The sequence below is a fragment of the Columba livia genome, chromosome 3, assembly GCF_036013475.1.
Source record: "Columba livia isolate bColLiv1 breed racing homer chromosome 3, bColLiv1.pat.W.v2, whole genome shotgun sequence".
Lineage (NCBI taxonomy): Eukaryota > Metazoa > Chordata > Aves > Columbiformes > Columbidae > Columba > Columba livia.
The window spans coordinates 70392753-70418265 of NC_088604.1; the positions used below are offsets into that span (position 1 = coordinate 70392753).

At 40.9% G+C, this 25513-nt stretch overlaps 1 protein-coding gene across 2 annotated transcripts in view; it reads right to left on the reverse strand.

Annotated features, from left to right (window-relative positions):
- The window catches only part of UTRN (utrophin), a 372502-nt gene that overhangs the window by 335164 nt on the left and 11825 nt on the right, over positions 1 to 25513 (reverse strand). Inside the window, exon 1 of one of the 2 annotated variants that reach the window (XM_021294904.2) lies at positions 1967 to 2121. The exons of the other annotated variant lie outside the window; for it this stretch is intronic. Coding sequence (XP_021150579.2) covers positions 1967 to 2060 — 94 coding nt within the window. The 5' untranslated portion in view covers positions 2061 to 2121. Of the gene's footprint in view, positions 1 to 1966; positions 2122 to 25513 lie in introns of those variants that run through there. 2 annotated transcript variants of the gene reach the window in all.

Sequence of the window (25513 nt, forward strand, 5' to 3'; positions counted from 1 at the left end):
AACCTCCAAATACATAGTATTAATAAAAAAAAAAAAAAGATAGCAGATGACAGTGAATTTGAGACTGTCATTTGCCTGGAAAGCGAATCTAACATCTACAGTTCTACATTTTATAAAGACTTAGGAACATTATAATGCAAGGAATTACCCAGAAAAATCTCGTTGCTTGATTAAGAAAAACTATAATTGCAATATACCAGCCATTATATACATGCTTTTAAAAACAGAGGGCTCTCAGCTGATAGGAGTTATAATAGACCTTAAGAAACAATCACTAAGCACTCTCAGTTCAACCATATAAAGAACCTGAAAAAACAAGTAGCTGTTACTCAACTAGATTTACACCTTAGACTAGCCCCACTTCAGGCAGGCACCAGAGAAATCATCCATAGGCACACAAACATCACCAAATATCTGTGTACACACACTGGCACTTGCACATTAAAAGCACCCAAAGGACTGAAACAGAAAATCTCAAAGTGATTGACTCCCTATAGATGAACATTTTGGAGGTTTCACAGCTGCAGTGTTCATCAGTTAATTGCATAGCAGGTTATGACACTTGCCACAGGTTTATGCTCTTCTAAAAAATACAATGATAAAAGAATAAAAGAATAAAAAAAATCTGATAAATAGTCCTACAAAGCCCACACTGATATGCACAGAACCAGAACAAGCATTTCCCCTGAGCAATGGCCCAGGTTAAAAACCAAGCAAACTGATTTTCTCCTACTTCTAACTTCCCAGGAGTGATCAACTGCAGCTGTACCTCATTAGCAGGTTGAATACATACAGATTTTGAAGAACACCAGATCTCCAACATTTGTCATTTAGTGAGCTCTCCAGAGTCAGTCAAAAGCAACTCCACTCACTTTACTGAGTTTCCTTGACATTTTTGTCAGTTTTAACAGTTCAGACTGGGCCATAATGGAAAACTTTCTGCTCTCAACTAAACTGGCATATATCCAAATCCACCTCATTGTTCTAGAAGCAAATATGCATGAGATCAGAGTCCCAGCCCATCATTTTATTCTAAAGTTAGTCATTACACTGCTACATCTGAAGAGGATTTTTGTTTCTCTTTCTAAAAACCCATATTCATACTCCATCTTTATACCAAAATAAAGACGTCAAAAGTTGAATCAAATGGACCAAATTCCCTACTGATCAGCAGGTTTTGCATCCATGAAGTTCTGACACTAATTCACAAAATCAGCCCCCATCTGCCAGTTACTGTATCTTTACAGCATATTCACAGGTACTAGGAATCCTCAAATTGCGTTTGTGTGACAAATCTGTATTATTTGGTCCTGGTCACAAAACAGTGGAATAGCTGACCCCTGAAATTTCAATTGGGATTTCAGGCAATAAGGATGGTAGAAAGAAAAGGAAAGAGAAACATCCCAAATTTCTTCTCTTCCAAAGCACACCTCCCTAGAACATATTATTTCCAAATTACAGGAAATATTGTTCCCTGGGGATACCACTAAAGTAGAAAAAAAGAAGGGTGAAGGTGCTGCTAATATGTACATACAATCAGAAGTCTCAGAAGACACAGTAAACAGAACTGTAGAGATTCAAAATACAACTAAATACTGAAATCACCATAACTTCATCCATAGCCTAAGAAAATTGGTGGCATGAAGACTTTCAATCAGATGGAAGAGTAATAAAACTTACACCATGAAAAAGTTAACATGTTATAGGTGGAAGGGCAGCCCACGACACAAGCATTACCAAGAAGATCTGCGGCTGCAGATGTGACGCAGCCAGGGCTCACACAGCACTTGCAATGGAGCTGGAGCATTTCCTGCCATGCCTTCCACAACCTGCCCCTGTTAGAGTCAGCAAACTTGAGCAAAGTCAAGAAAAGCAGCTTGCATCAGGTGTAGAAGATAAAAAAGACCCACATGACCGGACCCTTTATCCACCACAGCCTTGAAAACATAGGTAAGAGTGCACTCACCCGGTGGAGAGTAACAGGTCTGCTTATCGGTATCCCAAGGCACAGCAACCTTGTAATTTTTCCATGCAACTTTTTTGGCTGTTTGAACACTCATGATCAAGCTCAGTCTTTGAAAAACAGGAAAGTGAAGATGCAGAGGAAGTACACGCTAGTAGCCGTGCAAGAACTGCATGCCGGGATCCGAGGGGGAGGGAAGCACTGGTTTTCCTCAGAGGGTTTGACACATCCAACCACGCAGTGACTGACAAAACCATTCAGGAAATAAACCTTTTAAAAGGCTGCACGTAAACAAGTAGCAGACTTCAAGCTAATTGAGGTTTTTTTCTCTTAAAAAACAGATGAATACACTGCTTTGCTACTCCTTACAAAAACAGAAGGACACTCCAGCTTTCAAAGCACCAGCAAGTAAAATTCTACCTACAGAAAACAGAAAAGAAGGTGGCAATTTTCCTTTTCTGTTCAAATACAACATTAATTTTAAAAATTCTAAATATTTTTAGCATTTATATTGCAAAAAGCTTGCAGTATTACCATAACAGTTTTGCCACACATTCAATAGAATGCAAAACCAAAGCAATGTTGCAAGGTGAGCATCCAGATCTTTAAATGGCCTTTTAAACGAGCATAAGAAAATTTAAACACAAGATTTCAGCATAAAAAATAAGTTCTAAAAAAAAAAATCCTCTCCATGTCAAAAATTAAAAGTTCTGATTGGGCATGCCATTTCCACTGTGCAGTATTTCCAAACAAGATAGATCACAGTCCAGCAAAGCAGAAAGTCAATAATATAAGCTTATGAAAACAGAGTTATTCTACAAGTGGGCCTCTAAACTGTGTTTACCATCAATAGAGAGGGTGAATCCAGTCCCTCAACCTTCAACATTCTGGTGCCAAATCCATAGTCAAACTGAGCTGACTTCAAATTCTGTACTTATGAAAGATGTGTGATTCCATATTACACAAATTAGAATATTAAACTGTACAGAATTCCAATAGTGACAAAAAGTCACACAAGAGGAGCTGTAACACAGAAGTACAGGCACTACCACCAGAGAGGAGCTGTACACAGGAGAATTTGTCCCAAAAACAGAAAGATGCTATTTTATTAGTCTATCTTCTTGTATTATCCTATCAGACAACTGTTCTAAACACAGCTGTCATCTCCTCATTAATATTCAGTTGGAGCAGTTTACTGTGCCACATACCAGGCAGACACTACTGAGGGGATAGTCACGGGTGTCAAGATTAGATTTTTCTTTAAATTTTATTGAGAGTGGAAGTTGGTCTTGCTTTCTTTTGTGGGATATTTTTTTTTTTTTAATTTTAAAAATTCCTCCAAGTTGAAGCCTAAAAGATACACACAAAAGGAGATTTGTTTCCACAAAGAAAGACAACCATACATTCAGGGGGCTAAATCCGACATTTGTTTCCAAACGTTTCTGTAGACTATACAAACAAGAGCAACACGGAAAAGTACTAAAGTTTTAAAGCTAAGATTCCTATTTTAGAAACAAACTATTTGTATTTTGCCACAGCAAATACAAATGTATACTTTACTGTGCCAAGCACTTCACAAGCCCAAATCAAAAAGATGCTGCCAACTCTACCAAGCATACGATGACAAATAGTGGGCAACCATGCACGTACACCACAAGTCTTACCAGCAGTAGGTGGTAAGACCAGGTCTTACCAAGACCAGTCTGCATTCCAGAAGGGTGCCCTCCCACTGATGCAATACCTCATCTCACCTTGGTCCCTGCCACTACAATATACAATATAAGGTCCATACACAAACAAATAAAGACTCTCTTCGTCAGACACTTGCCCGGACTGAAGAGCAGGTGCAAGTTTCAGGAGTTCATTTGTTACAGGACTCCTGAGTTTCCCACTCCTCAACGAAGAAAGTGAGTCAGTGAGAGCAGTTAGAGAAACACCAGGGTCTCTGAGCCTCCATTAATCTCTTGAACTTCAACATGAAAATATTCAACATGAAAATAATGTTCACCAGAGACCTTACAGAGAACCTCAGCTCTCAAGCTCTGCCTGCCATCAGATACTACCTCATATATATTTGAGAAACTGCTTTTATTTAACAGCAAGTTTTACTTTGAAAAGCCAACATTTCAATAAGAACACACACTGAGAATATTTATTAACTTAATAGAGGAGGGGGTTGGTTTGGTTTTAAACATAGTACATCTCTTGCCTAAATGGAGATAAATTTATTAACATTAATCAGTTTCACATCAGAACCTATCTTCACATAAGTTAGTTTTAGGCTGGCAGGAATATTTTTTAGGCTAAATTTTTTAAAGTGCATCTATGAGCTCTGCCAAAATTTGAAGTACTGGGTGTGAAATCCATGCATTAACCACATGAGCTGTTAAGCAAGAGAGACATTGAAGCTTTTGGGGAAAGAAATCTTTGAAGGCAAAAAGAGGATTTTTTTGCTTTTTTGAAAACAAACTCAAGAGTTCAACACACTAGCCCACTCTCTACCCATAAAGTACTTCATTCATTAGGAGAAGAAGATGGTCTTATTCCTACTACTACTGAATTCAATAGGCCATTTATTTAGCAGCTCTCTGACTAGAGTATGTTCTCTCTTTTATTCAGTCTAGTGTTGACAGCAGTAATCAAATTTCGTACATACCACTGGCTCTATTATAGTTCAACAGCAGCTGGCAGGCTGCCTAGTCCTCTTATCATCATGTAAGATAAAAAGACCAGCCAAACAGACCAGCTGAAGCTACAATGGGAAAGGAGAAGTAGGGTGAAGCCTAAGTAGAAGTCTACTAAGTAGAAATCATGTCTTTGTGCTTGCCCACGTATTACAAAGCACGGACAAGAACAAGGCTAAGATCAATACATGACAAACTTACTTTGTTTTCAGCAGAACTGGAGCTTAGATGGAAACTGCATCCTTGTAGAAGAGAAGCTCCAAATGCCACACTTCATATGTCAAACATGACCCATCAACAGCTCAGTCCACACAGAAGAGAACACGAAAGCAAGAAAGTATAGAGGTGGGGAAAAAAGCAAAAAAGAGGAGAAAAAACAAACACACACACACAAAAACAGAGAGCTGTATCCATTCATTTGAAGGGGAGCTCCTAAGTACTTAAGATTACTTCTCTATCGCAGCCCCAGCATGTATGAAGTCAGCACTGGATTCAAAGTAAAATTAAAGTTCACAGAGGCAAACAACAATGGGAGTAGAGGGCAACATCCTTTAATTATGAAAATCCCCTGTATGCAAGGCACTCTAGAATGAAATTGGTTTCCACTTCTTCTTTGCCTTCTGGGAACCTTCCAAGAGCCTTGAATGCCTTGACTCTGGGAAGAGGAAACTGGCTTCTTTTTCACAGCCTCCCTTTTTCTCGTTTTGTTCCAAGTAGACTCTGGTTCACCCTGCTCTGAACTCCCACTCTTCTGGACAAGTCTGCAAAGAAAGGCTTGTTTTATGGAGAGAAAAAAAAAACAACAATCTAGAGGATTTCTTATGGAAGCAGAACAAGGAGATGCAGAGTTCCTCCTTCATCTTCCTTCTCCACCACACACAAGCCAAGAGCCTTCTCCTGTCTAGAGGAGGAGCACACCCTCCTGCAGGGTTCCTGCACTACCTCTCCAGCCCTACCCTTTATATTAGTAACACTGCTACAACAAGTTTCTAGTTTAGCACTTATGTTGTGGGACATTAACACCCCATAATTTTGGTTCAGGATGTTTTATTTCACTACAACAACATGACAAGACTTTTTTTTTACTGGCCTGACGTTTTGGATTAGCAGACCACACAACGCTTGCTTGAGCAAGCAAACAAGGTTGCTTAGTGGGCAATGCTGAGGAGAAGGATGCTGAAAAGGCAACAACATGAACGTAGACAGAAATTGATGTTTCAAGTGCCTGTTGCATTTTGATGGAAACTGGTCGTTAGTGTAACCTCTACTTCCAGGAAGCCCACAGCAACAGCAGCTTCAGTTGGAGAACACAGTTTCAAGCATTTCTATTGAATACTTTTTTCAGCAGAGCAGGTTCATGTCAGCATAGAGCTTTCTCCTAAGAAAGGAACCTGCAACATAGTAACTGCCCTCTCTACTGTGGAAGAGGAGCATAGGTTTGAGTATGGGAGCTGTTGGAGCACTACAGTACAGATAACACACACAAAGACTCTCTCAGTGCTCACACACCAAACCCCGCCAGCACATGGAGCTTCAGCCATGCTATGCTTCACACACATGGTTCTTATAAAACAGCGTGTCTGTGGCTGCTGCACTTAACCAACTCATCCTGCAAAAGAAATAACAGCAGCAACTGTAGATAACAAATTGTGACACCTTTCAAGAATCTCCACAGTTTTAGTTACTCTTTTTCAAAGTTCTCTTTTATCTTTGAGAGAGGTGGGGGTGGGGAATCCCTTTTTCTCTTGTATAGATACTGAATGTAATAGAAAGTACTGAGGAAACCTGAAGGGCACATTATTCTTCCAGAAGTGTTGTCTACACTATAATCATTCCTGTGAAACCCAGCCATGATGCACAAACAGCAAACCCCCTTTCACAAAACATCTTGGGCCGCCTGTTTCCAGCAGCCCTTGAGGAGTGAGAGCAGGTCCACAGGAGATGTAGGAGCCTTCTGCATTTTGTTTCTCATTTAAGATGTTGAGCACACCTTCTGAAACAATGTTCCTGCACATTCACAGGTACCTTTATAAAACGAATCTTGATTAATCTCCTACAGATGCCCAGCTCAACAATAGTATGCTGGGGTGTGACACGTATTTCAGTGGGAACCCTGTGCTGAGCCCCAGGTGGCAGCATGCAAGCCCAAGCACAGGGGAAGGCCCATCAGTTTTGCTGCCCTGGTCTCTCCAAGAAGCTGTCCTGGTGGTTTACAGTTCTCACTGTCTCTTGCCCTGGCAGCAGGCACTGCCCTGCTGCAGTGGGACAGACTGGGGAGCCTGGGCTAAACCCAGTGGCCAAGGGGCTGTGAGAGCTGCTAGTGGGCAACTCCACCCGGGACAGAGTGCTGCCCTCAGCACGCTTTGCAGCATCAGAAGCTGCTTCAGGAAAAGACATTGCCTCCAAAACACATCTTGCTCTCCTGCCTTCTGCATGCCAGGATGCAATCCAAAACTTGGAAATTAATGCTTTAGGCAAATATATGAATAAAGAAGTTTACTTCTTCTTTTTCCTGTTACTCATTTTTTTAAATGTCAGTTTGTGGCTCCAAGAACAGAAACATCTCAAAGCTTCCTTCTGAATTTCACAAGGATTTTTTCTTAGAAAGTGTCTTCCAATACATTATTTTCAAGTTAGATGTTGTAGGCAGTAGGAATGGGAAACCTATAGGATTTCATTCTTAATTGCAGTTATGTAGGTTGATTTAATTTTGAGCACACTTCCATAGGTATCCATTCTGGCTAATGTTAGTTAAACATACTTCTGCTAGCAAACTCTGGTCAAGGTACAGAGCAATAAGGAGTATTCAGATAAGAATGATCCTATCAAGAGCAGAAGAGATACCTAGAGTACTTCAAAGACTGTGTGTTGATATATCGAATACTGAAAGTCCCATAGGAGCTAGCTCCTTCCTGTCCACCTTCTAACTTTAGGTACCACAAAATCAGATAAAGTAGATGCTAAACCTCTAGATATAACCTTCCTATCCACTCTCTATACTTACATTTATACACACACGCTATATATACACACTCCAAACAGCGATAGACTTTAAGCCAAGAGGAACAGCCAACCTCCCAGCTCTCCCCACACAGACCAAGCAGGGCTGTGCAGAGGCACTGGGGTTTGTGGAGGGGAAGGACAGCTCGCAAGGAAGCCTGGAGAGCAGCTCTGGAGCAAGCACGCTGCCTTTCAGCCTGAAAGCTAAAATCCTCACCTCTTGCTGCTGGGGTGAAGGACAAGAGATAATCAGAGTTACATTGATCACAGGCACATTTCAGCAGTAGTGCAGTCAGAGCGACGACATCAGTGATGAGCCAAGTGCCACCAGCAACTGCAACTTTCAACATCTCCAAGTTTGCTTTTCTTTTTTAATGCCCTGTGGTGACACATGGGTGAAGAGATTGCACCCTCTAAGACATTAACTCTTCAACTGTACCATTTAGAGCACACTACTTATTTGTGCACTGCCACCAGGCTGTCACAAGTATGCATATTTATTACCAATCTTTTTAAAATTAGCACTAAATTTCTCCCACCCAGACAGTCTACTTCCCTTCCAATTTACGACAATGTATTTTATTCACCCTGTTACAAAAGGAAAAGCCACAGAGGGCAAAGAGAGCAACAGCATTGTGCAGAGCTACTCCGCCTTCTGCAGGAACTGTTAATGAAGTCCTTTGGACTTCTCGTAGTCACCATGCTGGGGATGGGGAGTTTTGTTCACCATGAAAAGAGGGATCTGCAGAAAGCCTACATTAGGAGTCCCATGTCTCCCCATTCCATCCTTGAACAGCAGTGGTATGGTAGAGAGCTCCCTAAGCTCAATAGGCTGTCTTTTCCTGGCCCAGAAAGATAAAAGCCAGGAAAAAACTATGAGAGGCACTCTAAGGAAAAAAAAAAAAAGCAAAGCTCCCTGTGGTTATATAGTTGACTGTAGGCCAACTCCCTTGTGCTGACTGGAGTTAGTCTTTTAAATACAGTAGTTACAGAGAGGACAGTTACATGTCCACACAAATGCATCTCCAGTTAAACTCTTCACTCCACAAAGGATAAGCCTGTCTCTTGTCAAGGACCCAAGGCAAGCATCCCTCTTTCTGAAATAGCATTGCTATTGTCACAATTAAAAAAACAAGCAAACAAACACACACACAAAAAAAACACCACACAATAAAACCCCACACCACAACAATACCTACTCAGCTCAGCACAGGAAGGCTACTCTGGGTGTGCAGGACCCAGCCCAGAGCCGAGGTGCCTGCACCCAGCCCAGGGCCCCAAGCAGCACCATCGCCCTGGGTACCACATGGGTGCCACACCATGCCAGAGACACCCTGCAAAATTGTTCACACTCCAGAAAACCCACCTGAAAATTGCCTATTTTGCCACCACAGTTTGAGTCTTTACTTTCACATAAGAACCTTTTACCAAAAGAAAAAGAATCACCCAAACAAACTTCACACAAAACATAGGTTCCAGCTTAATCCTCTTTGAAGCCTTGAGCTATCTACAGACTTACTATACCTCTTGTTAATTTGTCCCGATAGTTACACTGCACTCGCTGCTAAAAGCTTACACACCAACTCACAACCTTTAGCTACTGATCTCCTTTTAACAGCTACAAATTGCAAATTGTTGTGTGTTTAAAGTTGCCAAGACTTCAACAAGGCCAATATATAATCCAACATCAGATGTTTTTGTAGATATGACACTATGCAAAGACTGCATTAAAAAAAAATTCCATTGCGTCACAGTTGTCAGATACCAGAAGGGCATCATTAAAACTACTGTTAAAATTAATGGCCTTCTTTCTCCCTTCCCTCACCAATTAGCACATCAAGAAAAGAGTGAGGTAAAACCATGCCCTTTGTTAAATATTGAACCTACTGAAACCTGCAAAACAACTGATTGTTAAACTCGACTGAGGATGAGGTCAGTTTACAGATAACCATCATGTAGCAGCTAAGGCAACACGGAGCCACCATGCTGCACTGCCAATGGGAATCAAATAAGAACAAAGAACAAAGCAACAAACAGCATCAACCTGCTTTCTTAGGGCCACAGACACAGAATTAAAGTTCTCAGAGGGAAGGCTCTTCAGTTTAGCACAGCATCTCTATATATCAAAGGGTCAGGGACGGAGAAAAGTGTGAAAGAGAGACAAATCACATGGCACAACTGAACCACTACCCAGAGAGAAAAAAACACCTAAAAAAAAAAAACCCACACCACCACCACCACAACACACCACAAGCCTCTCCAAACTCATAAGCAGAGATCCAACAGAAGTGAAAAGGTAGGTGCACATCCTTTCCTAAGCAAAGCTCACCATTTCAAGCCACCTGTCCAGGTTCCCAAACAGAGGGTGAGGACCTGCGCAGTCTCACATCACTGAAGAGGTTAAGCAACAGCTGCTTTAGGTGACACCTCACTCAGCTCGGCACTAGCTAGGGAAAGCTCACACAAACTGTCCTGTCAGTGGAGATGTGGCGGGAAGAGGACTAGGCAGCAGCAAGCAGCTGAGGGGCAGTAACTGATTCAGTTTCGCAAGGCAGTAAAAGGTTTCATGTTTACACCCTCACTTGTTTTCAAGAAAACTTCAGCAAGCTTTCTGTGCATATCCTTTGCAGGCTTCTGCCAGGTCAAATGGAAAACACTGGGCTCAGTTATTTAAGCTCAAGTGTGCAGAGGAGTAATTACCAAAGCTCCACTGGACAGAGGGATTGCATTCCTGTATTCTTCAAATGCCACCACCCACAAAGAAATAATAATAAAACTCCCAGAAACCTTCAAGCAAAGCCAGCATGCACTGTGCACAGTACCAGTCTCAAAAACTCCATCTGCACCTCTCAAAGTACTATGGTACAATTATGCTTGAACTCTGCTACCGCTGCCATCACCAGTATGGCTTTTGTCAGCACCATAACTGAGTATCAGTTGAATTTAAAGCTTAAATGACATGTGAAGGTAGAAAAAGAAGCCACAGATACAGAAAGTTCCAACAAGTCTTCCTGTGTAAGACTGACTGGCAAATCACATGCCTTCCCAAGGCAGAAAAATAAAACCCCAAGACACAATTCCTGCTTCAGAATTACTGTGACAAAGCACACAAACCACAGCATTCTCTCATAAATATTTAATGCCAACAACATACATGTTTACTGCCTGATTTTAAAGCACTTCCACTTTTGAAAACAAATGCACATGCTATACTAACAACATTATTGGTCACTCTACTGAAGCATCATGCCTTAAACTTAAGGTGTGAGCAGGGTGCACATTCTCATCCACAGTTTGAACAGCAGCTTTTCTGCTATTCACTCCCCGCCCCCCCACACACACTCATTTTGTATGATATGAGTACATTTATAACATTTACTGAGCAACCTTACAAGAAGCCAAATAAAATTTTACATTACTTTTACAAAATTCAAAGGGAAAAAAGCAAATTCATGTCTCCACTGTGTGCATAAACAATTATGGCTTTCATGTATTTTAAAATAACAGGTATATAGCGAGTATACTCACAAATGCGAGTACCTGAGGATGTAATATAAGTAACCCTGAAGAAAGGGTTTTACACCAAAGTGTACAGATGAGACTCTGAAACATCATGCACCATCCTGTGCTTTCAGGACCCTCACTCCATTCAGCAGACGGCCTTTTATAACCCAACAATCTCTCTAGCACGTGAAGCAAAGTGCTTTGAATGGCACAGGAGGTTTGCCAGTTTATTCCTTAATTTGTCATGTCTCTCCTATTACCCCACTCACTTTTGTTGCTGCTACTGAGCTCTGAGTAAGTTTTCTTGTAGGGTTATTTTATTATTAGCTTAACTTTGTTCTCGAGCAGCAACAGGGTGCTGCTGAAAAGCGTGCCTTGTTTCTCTCTTCAGGACTGTCAACAACAAAAGCCACTTAAAACTTACAAAGCTAATACTGAGGAAAATTGTATTAAGTTTGGTTTGAGTTGTACCTTAAACAAACAAAAAAAAAGTATTTAAATTATTTATTTAAATTATTTAATTATTTAATTGAATTAATTATTTAGTTAAATTAATTTAATTATTTAATTATTATTTAAATTATTTATATATATTTATATTTCTATTATTTTTATTATTTATATATTTAAATTATTTAAAGTATTTAAAGTTAAACTCCAATACAAATAAAGGAGGAGGAGAAGAAAATCAAGATACAGAAACAAGTTGTATGGCAGTTGTAACTGACTAACACACACAGAAGCGTGCAGTCCTGCAGGTTCTTTCTTACTCTGCTTTTGGCTTGCCCTAGATTTGAGCAGCTCTCTACAATACCTATATTCAATCAGACATCCGACTGTGTTCGTTACCAACAATTTCGTATCTGACTGTAGTGTTCCCACACACAGTTATACTGTCATATATACTTTTCTATTACTTATGCATATTACTTATGCTCTCTAACTCTACTAGTTTAAGACAGTTGTATGAATGAAGCAGTACACAATTTCATTGCTGCTTTTTTTTACTTTGCATCATGACCATAGAATTAATTCTCTTTTTGTTTGTTTTCTTTAAGCTGCTTGTAGGTGCTTTTGTTTGATTGATTTTAAAAACACTTTGAGCTCCGACACATTCCACTCCCTACAACAGAAATTTGTCTCAAAAAAACAAAAACAAAACCAAAGTACAACAACAACAAAATCACTTTTTAATTGCAAAAGTACATCAGCTCAGTGATGGGGGTGGGGGGGGCGGGGGAGAGGAAGAAAGAAAATAAAAGGAAAAATACAATCAAACTCCAGTAAATAAAATCAAACTCCAATACGTATTATCCTCATAAAGAAATTAGAAAAAAAGAGGATCCACATGACAAAGACTTTTACAGTTTAGATTGCAAGATAAGCAAGGCAGTTTAGGAGAAAGGTGGCAAGGTTAAGAAACAGTACTTAATACAGATACAACTAAATTGTTTGCAGTGTGACTTAATAACACAAAACCCAAGAACCTACCTCTGTTAAAACTTGTGCTATGGAGCATATGTGAGGCCCCTCACCGCTGAAAAGTGGCTCTAGTGTAGATGCAGCAAAATGACCACAAAGCTTCAAGAAGCTTCAGTACCCAACAGCTTTCAGAATCTACTTTGATCCTAAATCCTTTACATCCAGCTAACCATCCCCAGCCCTGCTGTTTTCCAACCCCTTTCTCACCACTTGCAACCATATACTCAACCACTCCTCCTGCAAACACCACAAATCTCACTACTGTTAAGAACAAAAAAACACCACCACACACAACAAACGCAAACCACAGCTCTTAAAGCAAATCACAAGACAGTTCATTCAGTCTTCTCACTCCCACATGATCATCAGGTGCTGTCATGCTAACAATCTCGTACCTTCCGTTCCACCATAATTAACTTCATCTTCCTTGCCTTGTTCTACACCTGAGCTGCACAACTGTTAATCAGGATTTTGACTCTCCAACAGGAGGGTCAAAATCAGTGAGGCAGGCCAGTTCATTGCATCCCAGTACAATCCAAGGGAAGTGAAAGTAAATCCTACAAGCACTGAAAATAAATACTGCGTGTCCTCTGCTTTGTCTGTTACATGCAAGACGAAGCTGCTGGGATAGAGAAACAGCAGAGGACAGGACATGCCCTGAACTCTTCCCACCAGCACACAGCAGCAGGTATGGGCAAACGTGAGGAGGCAGAACATTGTCACAATAAATCTATCTTGTGTGTGTCCCTGCAGTGCCACCTCAGCAGCCAGCCAGACTATGACTCACAGCCACCCCCAACACAGGGCTTCTGGCTAAGCCCAGCTTAGCCACAAGGAGCTTTGCCAGTTCCATCTAACAAACGAGCCTAGGTAAGCACCCAGGGCCTGTCTCAGCCCTCACTGCCTCCCCAGGAACTGGGTGAAATTGCTCCAGCACATTTCAGACTCTGTATTTGGTAGAGAAGAAGGCAGTACAAGGACGTGTGTCCATCTGACAGCAAGAGCTTTGTGACTACTACTACGAGAACATCTGGAGCTCCTCGCAGTTACTGTCATGACCAAATGTCCACACCCTCAACAGCCTTAATGATGTAGTTGGTTTGCCATTTGTTCCACTGCTTCAGAAAACCAGTCTCAACACCAACCTACTAACTTCCAAACTCAAACCACTGCTCCAACCAGGAAGTTCACTGGGAAACTGTGCCAAGGCAGCAGTCATGACAGGAGAGGATTCCTCACATCTCACTCCTGAGCCACATCATCTAGCTATGACTGATCCTACAGCCCACCTGTCTGTCAAAGCCTGAGGATGGATCACAGACACAGTGAGCAGACCACAGGGCTTATTTGTATGTTTTCCCCTCACACAAATCCCATCTTTTGTTACTGAACAGCAAAGCCAAGAGGTTTGTTATGATTTGGGAGGATAGATGGCATGGTCAGATTTTGCTGCTGCTGAGGAGAAGGAAGGTTCAAGAAGCAGCAGCAGCAATCTCAAAACCACGCAGGGTTTAGGAGGTGGGAATGGAGAAGGTGAGTCCTTGCAATCCAGCCCACTGTTTACAGAAATCATACAGGGCTCCTGCAAGAACCACAAACTTCACAGCTCCAGGCAGGCTTTATTCTGAAGGTAAAAAGATCAAACTTTATAATTAAGCTTCACGGCTAATACCACAATAAAAATAAGGAAGTTTCCGTTTCATTTGCTTCAACTTGTTCTACCATAGAAGTTCCCATTCCAGCATGCTGGCGGTAGACTGTAACCACAGCCAGCTGCAACAGGATTTCTTCACAATCTGTAAAAAATTTAACAGATATTAAATTCCACTCTGAAGAGCTCTGTATAATCCTAAAAACAAAACAAACAAACAAAACAACCCACACATATTAGGGTAATGTTAGAAAGGCTGGTAAACATTTCAAGTACAAAACAGCGATCTCATCTACAACAACTTCACAGAAATATAACAGAATTATTTCAGTACAGTCACAGCCTGAGCAGAGGTTCTCAAAAATATTTTGGAATAAGTCAAGTGACTTTTAACATAACCCAGGTTAGAAAACATGGATTGCCAAGATCCCCTTCATCAAAATGTCTTCTAGACAGCATCACTGTAATATCCAAGTACCTTCCAGCTAAGCGCTGCAGAGAGTTTGGCCCTCTAGAGTCCATCTCTCCTCCCTTTCTGGCACTGGACCAGTGCAAACAGCAGTAAATGAGACAAAGAAGGAGGGGGAGGAATGGATCACCACAAATATACATCCCTTGTGTCTATATACGAAATCCATTACAGAAGTGGAAGCTAAGAAGACTAGAACAACTGTGTGTCTTGTGTTTGCATTAACAAGTTATTGCCAGACCTTTGACAAGGATTTATGAGCAAAGCATGGCAGAGATGGAAGAAAAAAAAAAAAATCAAAGCAATTATCTCTTGTCTAAAATGCTGGGCACATGGTGGTGAACTTGCACAACAGTACAAACTGAAACCACAAGGAAACCATACACATGATGCTTAAAGGCTGAGTTAAGTTTTGATTTCAACAAAGCCAAGCTCATAGGAGCCAACCCAGCACAGTCACATGCACAGAACTGCACAAGCCCTGCCAGCTGGGTGGGGACCTCTTGCTGGGAGTGAAACTAAGATTTTCCAGCAAGTTCATGAAATCACCATTATCCTGGCTCATTCAATCAAGCAATTCAAATGCTACTTTCACACTTGCTTACACAAGTAAGAAAGTACACAGACAAGGAAGGAGACAGAAACATACAGAAGGACAGGAAAATATAGCTAGGAATTTCCAAATTCAGCCTCTAACCACCAGAAGAGACTTTGGGTATCTTGGACCAAGTAGAAAAACAATTACCAGCTTTTTGCCAGTGGAGCTGGAAAGAACCAGTGAATCTTCCTGCATCTCCAGAGTCCAGATGCCAGCATCCAAACATTGAACATATAAAATAGAAGCTAACAGATGTCAGAAAATGAAGACATCCACGAGAGACCTCTGGAATTAAGTTTACCAAGCAAGCAGAGTATCTGAACTCAATATACATAAATAGTTACAAGAAGCATTTGAGATTGCTTTTCATTCGAGATATCAGGGCTGGCCAGGAAAGGGGGGTAGGGGTGAAGCAAGAAAGAAGTGGCAATAAATATTATCCCGCAGAGGCTGGATGTCTGAATTCTCTCAACTGTATGCCCGAGATGCACGCTTTCTTGTCCGTACCTACTACATGAAGCCTCTGACAACATGAAGCTAGCATTCAACAGCAAGAACATCCTCTGTTTGACACTTCTGTTCTGAACCCCCCTCCCTCCTTGTGAGCCTTTTACTGGATGACTCAGAAGATCTACCTTTAGCTCAGTTATCACATTGCTTTTTAAAAATAAGTGAATAAGTGAGAATACATATTCTCCACAAGGCACTCTTTCATTTGAGAGGAAAATATTCCAATCACAACCTAGAAAACCACCATTCAAGTCCAAAGGTAAGCTCTGGGGGGAAAGAGAAAAAAAAATCTTATGGAACCATAGAATCATTTCAGTTCGAAGAGACACTCAGAATCATCGAGTCCAACTATAACCTAACCCTAGCACTAAACCACGTCCCTAAGAATCAAAGGACCTTAGGGCAGTGTACACAAATTCTTATACTAAATTTCAGATGGTTTAAAAAAAGAAAAAAAATACAAATCACCATTTTTCTATTAATCGTTATCATTGAAGATTTTCAACAGTCACATCTCCTATATCCCCAATTCCCAGAAGCACCCCCCTCTGCACAGTAGTCTGGATGCGACAAGGAAGTAAAGTCATCCCTTAAGGTTGGTCAAGCCATGTCAATGTCACACTCCTGAGGGTGCAAAGCTCCCCTGCTGCTGGTTGCCTCCAAGTCTTCCTTGCTGCTGGGGGACAACTCAGGCTAGAGGTGGAAAAACTGCCTCTGACACCAGCTGGTATGTGGGGAGGGGTAAGGACAGGCTGCAAAAACTCCCACCCCAGCACGTGATGGAAGAAGCATAGACACATGCTTTAGTACCAGCTGAGGATTTACCATCCTCCCAAGCAACCAACTGGAAATAGCTCATTAAAGATAGACTTCTAACACACTCAGATCTGCACACCACTGAATAATCATTCTCGACTTGAAAGGGCTGTATAATTTCTCAGGAATTTCACCATTTTCAAACGGAAGTCCCAGAAGGGAAAATACATATATGTCTATGTATATATATATGTGCACAAGCATATACATCTACATATACATATAGCTCTGTCTCTCTTTATATTTAAGCACACACAAAGACAACAAAAACCAAACCTCATTGCATCTTGTTCCATCACTTAAAAATACTTCCTTATTTTGTGGCCGTGCTTTTGTACATCAGGAAGAAACATCCAAGCTAGAGGTGTGTAATTGCATTTTTATTTACTTTACCATTTGTTTTATGAGGGGGAGGGATAGGAAACAGGAGCATTTTAAAAAATATGTTGTTCCCTGAGGGCTGAAATTCATTAAACATGTTTTTTCAGAAAGTCTTTTCTTCTCTGAAACTCTCTGCCCTCCATTCCCCAATACAATAACTTCAGTGGGTACAACCCATCACTTTGCTTATCCCAGACTAATGTACATAGTATTTTGTATTTTATTTGAGCCATTTCTGCCACTTAGCAGAAATCTTGTTGCCTTTTTCTCAAAGTTAGTCGTAGGTGACACCTATCTAGCACTTACTAGCCATAACAAAATACAAGCTATAGGAACACACTAATCTTCCAGAGATTTACTTCCCTTCAGTTTTGAAGGTAATAGTCCACATCTGCAGTGAGAAAACATAGATGGGAGCAGGAAGTAGAGGTAAGCTTCTGCTGTTTGTTTGGTTTCTTTTATGATTTGTTTGTTTTCTTGACGATGACCAGGCTATAGTGCTAAAGATCAAGGCTGATCTTCCTGGATGTTCTTGATATTTCCCCTAAAAAAGGCACAGATCTGAGTTATGGATAACTTGGACACTACACACAAGGTCTCACATAAGCCCAAGGTCTCTGAAAATCAATAGTGCAGAAGAGAGGCAAAAACAACACCAATTTTATAGTTTTCCCTATAGTTTTTGAGAGAGAAAGAAAAAAGTGTTATTCTGCAGTATAAACAGGCCTCATTTGCAGAGAAAATACTTCCTTAAAAATAAATACCTACCATCGTGATATGGTGACCCAAAATTATAATTATAGCATAAAGAGGTCTTTAGCACTTCAAATTTCAGCTGGATGCTCATCCTAAGGGACACTCTCCCTTAACAGGATAAAGGATCTGTTTAGTAAGGCAGCTCTGATGTTAGGAGCTGCACAGGCTGAAAAACATAGGTCAAAAAAAATGTGAAACCTTATAATATACAGAGTCATTCAGTGAAGGAACCCCAGACTGAGCACATGGACTGGTCATGGGAGAGATGACTATGGAAAGTAGTTGGCTCTACTGACAGATTGCACCCAAGTGACTTTAGGAGGTTTTTAAAGCAATTCAGTTGTCCAAGAAATTTCATCAACTGGGAATCAAGTTCAGGAAAACTAAATACATGGAAAGTTACAGCTGCTTCTTCACTCTTACCATCTCTCAGTAGAAATAACTATAAGAAATAACGAGGCAGGGAAGTAACGACAAAGCAGTAGAGGGATGAAGTAACACAACATTCGAGATGGGGGGGGGGAAACACAAAACAAAAAAAGAAAACACACCACACAACTAGTCAATACATTGTGTGTAGAAACTGCCTACTTTCTTTCTAGCCATTGTGCTTTTATATTAAGTTGTAAGAGGCTTCTAAGGCATTTCAAGCATTTCCACCTACTCTCCACTTTTATGCATCAACACTGATCCTCGTGGGCTAGAAAGCTTGCTGAGAAGTCATCTCTTGGGGTTAAACTTTAACAGACCATGTTACATTCACATAGGTCTGGTTAATGAAGAAATGACTGGTGGAAGGTATAATATCCTGACCTTCTGTGATGAATTTTAATTGCTTACAGATGGTTAAGCTTGGCCTTACCTTCCCACCTGAAAAGATCTGCATGAATGTTTCCTCCCTCAACCTTACATGGCACAGCTGGCATTTCGTGGAGCGCATCGTTGTGCCCATGAGTTACCCGCCACGCGTCCTGTGGCAGGTGAAGTGAAGCAGTGGGTCTGGTGTGACTCAGGCATGGAGGAGTCGAGGTGGGTGCTAAGCTGGAATTACTCTGCCCTTACCCAGCTGAAAAATTCCAGTTGGAAATGCCACGGCCACTGTAAATCAAGTCATTTCTAACAGCCAGCCCTGTTGTTCTGACTTTTACGATCTCCATCACTCTTCTAGATTTGTCAAACTTTGTTCTTCAAAGTGAATTATTCCTCATTCCCAGCTCAGGCTCCCCCTCTGCCTGGGCAGGTTGCCACAGGAGAACAAGGCCATTTTAAGAGGAAAGTCAGCTTGGAAAAATTAAGGAAAGGAAATCTCTCCATGAAATGAAGAATGTCACTCCAACTGGGAAGCGAGAACTTCTCCTTCTACAGCACATTAATGCCACTAACAACTCAGAAGAGACCAACAGATCTACCAAAGCTGAGGTCAACTTACAAAAAATCTTTTGATAAGGTCTACAAAATACAACTACTTGAATTTCAGAGAAGCACAGATATCCATTGGAGAATGTACAAAGCTTTTCCCCTGTATAAGCAGTTTATAGAATAAAGGTCTGATCAAATAAACAAGAATCCATAACACAAGATGCTTTTGCAGTATCACACGTTGCCAGATTCAACTCTCAACATCCTTATTCAGCACATTCTATATGTGCCTTTTTTTTTTTTTTTTAATATGTGCTTTTTGCAAATAAACCACTAACTTTGCATGGAGCAGCTTGCGAGATCCTGAAAGATTTTCTGCCAAATCTCCTCTACACTATGGTGTTAATTCATCACATAAATATTCAAGGATATTCTTGAGTAGGTGCCATGAGGGAAACCTCTCTTCTGTAGCTACACGGTCACAGCCATGCTTAGCTCACTGCTCTAACGCTCTGCCCTGGGATCAAAATGCAAAGTCAGGTTCTACAAATTTTTCTGAGAAATCAACAAAATTCCACTAAGAAAGGAAAAAAAAAAAAAAACAACACACCAAGAAAACACAAGTGACATTGTTCATCCCAGGACACTCTTATCCCTTGTAATTTAGCTGCCTAGAGTAAAGCAGGAATCCCAAAATTTTCCTTGTAGATGGAACATAAAGCTCCCTTTGGTTATTGCTTGCACATTTTTTTAACCAACAATCCAAAGCCAAACCTGAAAAATTCATGCCAGGATGAGCTTCTATATGAACAGTTGCAAGGGAACAGATGGAAAGGCAAATGCCCTGTACTTCAAGAATCCCTCAAGTACTGACAAAGACAACAAAAGACTATCACAAGAGCTTGTGACATGACATCCCAGCTAAGCAGAGTAGCTAAACAAGGCTGAAGAAAGTCATCCACATCTTCCATAGCTCATGACCAGGTCAAGCACTATGTACACATGAGCTCAAAGTTAAAATTAGTTTGGGAATGGACAGGCTTATTTTATGTTAAACACAGAGAGTCTGAGAGACAGGAAGGCATGAAGGAAAAAAAAAAGTAAGATCAGATGCCATTTTGTTCACGTTTCTTATCCATTGTAAAGAGGCAAATCTTCTCCTTTTAGAGATTAAAACACAAAGAACTGAATGCCAAGGTGATATTTTACACCATTATTTCACCTAGCTTTAAATTAAATATATTGTTGTTGAGGATGTAATTTTAAAAGTAGTCTCTCTTACACATATATTCTTACTTGAACAGGAAAATAAATTATCTTTTTCCAAATTAAATATGTGGTTCTTCATATTCGATTTGGTTCCTTATTCTACAGAAGGAAATTTGAAATAGGAATTTTAGAAATTACTTGACGCTGAGGGCAGTTGCTTAACTAGTTCCATTTATTATGAACAAAGGCAAATTATAACCATTGGATGAGGTCTGGATAAGATTTTGACAAAGAAAAATCCACTCACCTTGTGTTAATACACCACCCTTTATTATTGAGATGTAATTAAACCTTCTTGCTCTTACTTTGCAAAAACTGCAGAGCACTATTTTTGCACTGGAATGGTAGAACAGCAAGTTACCTATTTACTCTACCAATGTTTAAATAAACAGCAGATGATTATTTGTAATCAGCTGGAGGACTCGAAGATGTGATCTGGCCGATCCAGCCAGTCCTCAGCTATACTTTTGTCATTCCAAGTCCTACAGAAGGGCGTAGAAAAAAAACATCTAAAGACTGCTAAGGAAGGAATTCTATGTATAATAAAAACTTTATCTTGTCCCATTTGATTAAGATAGTCAAAGTATGCCTCAGTTAAAAATAGTAATTTAACCAGAAATTTGATCATGATTTGTGCACTAATTGAATAATTATGTCTAAAAAATAACAGTCTGCAAAGTAGGTTTTAGAACTATACCCACCTTACACAGAAGGGGCAAAGTATATATCATACACTAATTCTTAATGTAATTAGATTTTACAATTTGCCAAACTTTCTAAAAAGGCTTTCATGATACCTTGCAGGTTCCAAACTGTAGCAGAGTTCAATTTGTTCATCCAAAAAGGAGAGGAATAAAAAGAAAGGGAAAAAAATTTATTCTCTGCTAAGTATGCCACAATACGGATACAAAGCAGATAAAAAGAGTCCCACACAATTCACAGACATTCTTTTTCCCCCGTTTACACCACAGTGCCTCCCATATAATAGATCCAGATCAAAATCCATCCCAACAGCCACAGATTCTCACCAAGATCAAACCTAATTAATTCAATTGCTTTTTAAAGACTTCCAGTAACATTAGTTACCATAATTACAACTCATCTACTCTGTCAGCTGATAACCTTTTGGCTCTGCTAAATTCGGGAGAGCCAAGAATGTGTGATTTCCTTTTCTTCATTGTACTGTAAATGAGAGTTGAGTCCCAAATGTCTGCAGCCTCTTTACATTTTTCTGGCAGCACAAGAGGTTCTTAATAGGATAGCGAGCTAAGGTCCTTTTCAAGTGCTGGAATAGTATGAAAGGAGCCTTATTGCAAATGAGAATGCCAGGCAGACATAATATCTTATGAGGAACAAAAGCCCTTTTTCTGCCTTCTGTCCTCAAATCACTAGGAGGAAAAAACAATTGTGTGCATTTTGGTATAAAGGGAAAAAAGTGTCAGCTTTGTGCACATAAGGACTCAAATCCACAACGAAACAGGCTTTTTAAACTATAAGAAACAAGAGTAGAGTTACAATTCATTTCACAATTTCTCTCCTCGTTCCCATATCCACACAAATTATGCAGAATAGTGTCACAATCAGGTTGCACCAGTCCCAGGACACATCCATTTTTGTTTCAGATTACCACTACAGTATGTTAGCATCTTTCAACAGCGCTCTACATCAGAACTCATGTTCTGTAACCCCTTCTTTCCTCGGTAAAGTGGAGTTCAACAGAACATTATATTTTCATGTATTATATGAGGACAAAAGTATAAATTAAAGCCACAGACTGCAGGGCCAAAATAAGAAGGTACAACAAAAGGTGGCAAGAACTAGCATGGAAAATAAACAAATCAGCAAAACATTTCTAAGCAATCTTCCTTTATCTTAGTCAATTTATCTGAATATTATATAGACACAGTCCATTTTGTCACCACACTAATGGTTTCTGCTCCATCCTGGCTCGCCCTGTCCAACAGCAGCAGGGCAGTGCTGTGGTAGGAAAGGACGCATCGGAGCTTCCAAGGTAACAACCAGCAGCAAACCCAAGCTTTCATTTTTTTTCTGCCCAAATCACACTTAAACCAAAACCTCCGTGCAAGTACAATACCCAACATCAAGTACTTTTTCCTAGCCAGCTCCAGTAACGAGATTTGCAGTAGATCATATTTTCTCCAAGGGTCTGTTCAACAGATTCGGACCAGTTCAGAGAGGACATGATTGTCAGCCACAGGCTTCATCCTGAGATTAAACTTAATCACCTAAACTAAGGCCACTGAGTCTCTTAAGAATGAATACAACAGCCTAAGTCTTCTTCAATATTGTCCTGGAAAGAGATAGAGAGTAAAAGCAAATTTGACATGCCTACAACAGGTCAGCATTTCTGGGACCCTTCACTGCTTTCAGACCAGTTTCCTCAGTGCTAAAGGCATCCTGCCCAGTTAAAGACAGAGAAATCATTACATCACATGCAATACATGCAATACTTTGCCCAGAACACAAATACATTGGTGTTGAATTATGTTCTGTTGTTCGTAAAACCACAGACTATGGGATCCACCAGGTATTACATGCTCCTCTTCTACCCTAGTTCCTGTTGAAGGAAATTTATTCTGCCTCAGAAGTGGGCATTACACGCTAGAGTGGTCCTTGACCTAACCCAGTAACCCCTAATTTAGGTGTAGCATTGAGTGAACCAGCAAGAGACAGTTTCAAGAGCAAAATTAAAGTAGCTGCAAGAAGCAGGGGCTACTGCAATGTGAAAGTGCCCTGGAGCACAAGTTCCACACTCACATTCCTCTGTGGGGCAGGTACCTCCTTCAGCTTCACTTACTGATGCAACACATATAGCATGCGATTCCTGTGGGAAGCGACAACAACCTCACCCAGCAAGTCACCAAGAACCAGACCTCAACAGTGCCTACCACAGCATGCTGCATCTTTCACTTTGTATGATTGACTCTGCTTTACAAATGAATGCAAAGTGGAGAACATAAAGCTTAGGAGGCATTTGACAAGGGTAAACCTGCATAATGTCCCTACAAGCCCACTTGCCACCTCAATGCCAGAGCACCACTATACCTGAGCTAACAAGCTCTGAACAGCACATACCCTGTGTCAGAGCTCAGCCCTTGCTGATAGCACCAGTCAAACCAAGGAAACAGCTCTCCAAACATACCCTCCATGTCTCCTCCAGCCAAACATGGAATCAATTTCTTGTGAAAAGGAACCATAGTTTATCTATGTGGTGACATAATCCTGTCTATATACAGCCCTAAGCTCCCCTTCTTTCTAGACATCCCAATTATTTGGACTGTGACACTGGTATAAACTTCAGGATCGTTATCTCATCTGGGGTAACTGATCACAGTAATGAAAACCCTCTTTTTTCTGCAGCAGGCTTTTTTTCAAAAATGTATCAGAACTGTTCCTGCACACAGGCCAGACCACCTTGCAGTACAAAGCTGTTTATCATGATAACACTACGTTCTCACAACCATCAACAAGGGTGGTGGCCAGATGGTTGCTAATGCCAGCAGTGCAAAGGTTTGTTTTGGTTGTTCTATTTTTGGGAGAAAAACTCCTTTTCTCTAGCTCAAATGATGACCTTACAATGTCTTTCTCCTGGGAAAAATATCAAGGCTTACTGCAAGTCTGCTATTCATCTTAGACCTGCATCTTTCAGCATCCCATTTTGGTACTGATGTTTCATTGTCAGCTTCAACAAATGGACAAGCTTGTTATCTCCTTTTTTATTTGGTCTTAAGCCTTAGACACAGTCATCAAGCAACACATCTCTAGTGTAGAAATGCTTTCACCCCCAGATCATGTTGGGGTTTGCCTGACCTAAGAAATGCCACCAATGGTCTCTGGCCCCTCACACTCTTCTTGTCACATTTTGTCACTGTGTGACAGGTCAGGAACAGGCCACATCTCACTCTATGCTGTAGCCCAGTGCTAAGGGTAATGGTCAGTGGTTTGAACCCTTTGAAAATTTGAACTGGTATTTCAAGAGCAACAAGTCAGCATGAGGACTCTAATTAATAGGCAACTGCAGGAAAGATGGACACCACCCCAAATCCCTCTTCCTCCCTGGCCCCATGACTCTGTTTTGGAAAAAGTGACCACTAGATGTTTGGCACTGTGTTTGATGGCCAAGGCCCTGGGTACAACCCAGTGTCAAGGACCTGGCAGGGGCTGCAGCCAGCAGAGGTCTCACGACTCCCTCCAGCCTCCCAGGTTTCTTCAACTTCTCAGTCTTCTCTGTAAAAATAGTCATACAGGCACCATGTCCAAAGAAGAGCAATGAAGCTGGTGAAAGATTTGGAGCACAAAGCTCATGAGAAGCAGCTGAGGGAACTGGGGCTGTTTAGCCCTGAGAAAAGCAGGCTGACTACAACTACCTGAAAGGAGGTTGTAACATGGAGGGTGTTGGTCTCTTCTCCTAAGTAGGAAGTGATGGGATGAGAGGAAATGGTGTCAAGTCGTGCCAGAGGAGGTTTAGATCGGATATTAGGAAAAAATTATTCACAGAAAGGGTTGTCAGGCATTGGAACAGGCTGTCCAGGGAAGTGGTGGAGTCACCATCCCTGGAAGTATTTAATAAAATGTGTAGACACGGCACTTAGTGGACGACTTGGGAGTGCCAGGTTAATGGTTGGACTTGATGATCTTAAAAGGTCTTTTCCAACCTAAACAACTCTATAATTCTGTCTCTGCAAACAACTCTGTCTTCACCAGGGTTATATTCTGTAAAGTTGATATAGAGCAGCAGGTTAATTGTCCAGAAAAGCTTTTTTCCTCCCTCCCTGCAAATGCCTGCAGGACCAGGGAGGTAAAACGTGGGAGCCAACAGAGTTCATCAGGAAAAAAGTATTATGACTTCTACCTGTTTCATTAGATTTTTAGACCTTCTCAAACTGCCTTCTGTCCACCACACAGATGCTGCCTGAGAAGCAGCAGTAAAGGGGTCCCCAGGTGTCAGCACACAGCTCCACCACATGCCAGGACACGTCCCAGGACAGCAGGAGCCAGCATGGCCACATTAGTATTTCCAGCCCTCCCTCATGCCAGGATGTGAGCTAGA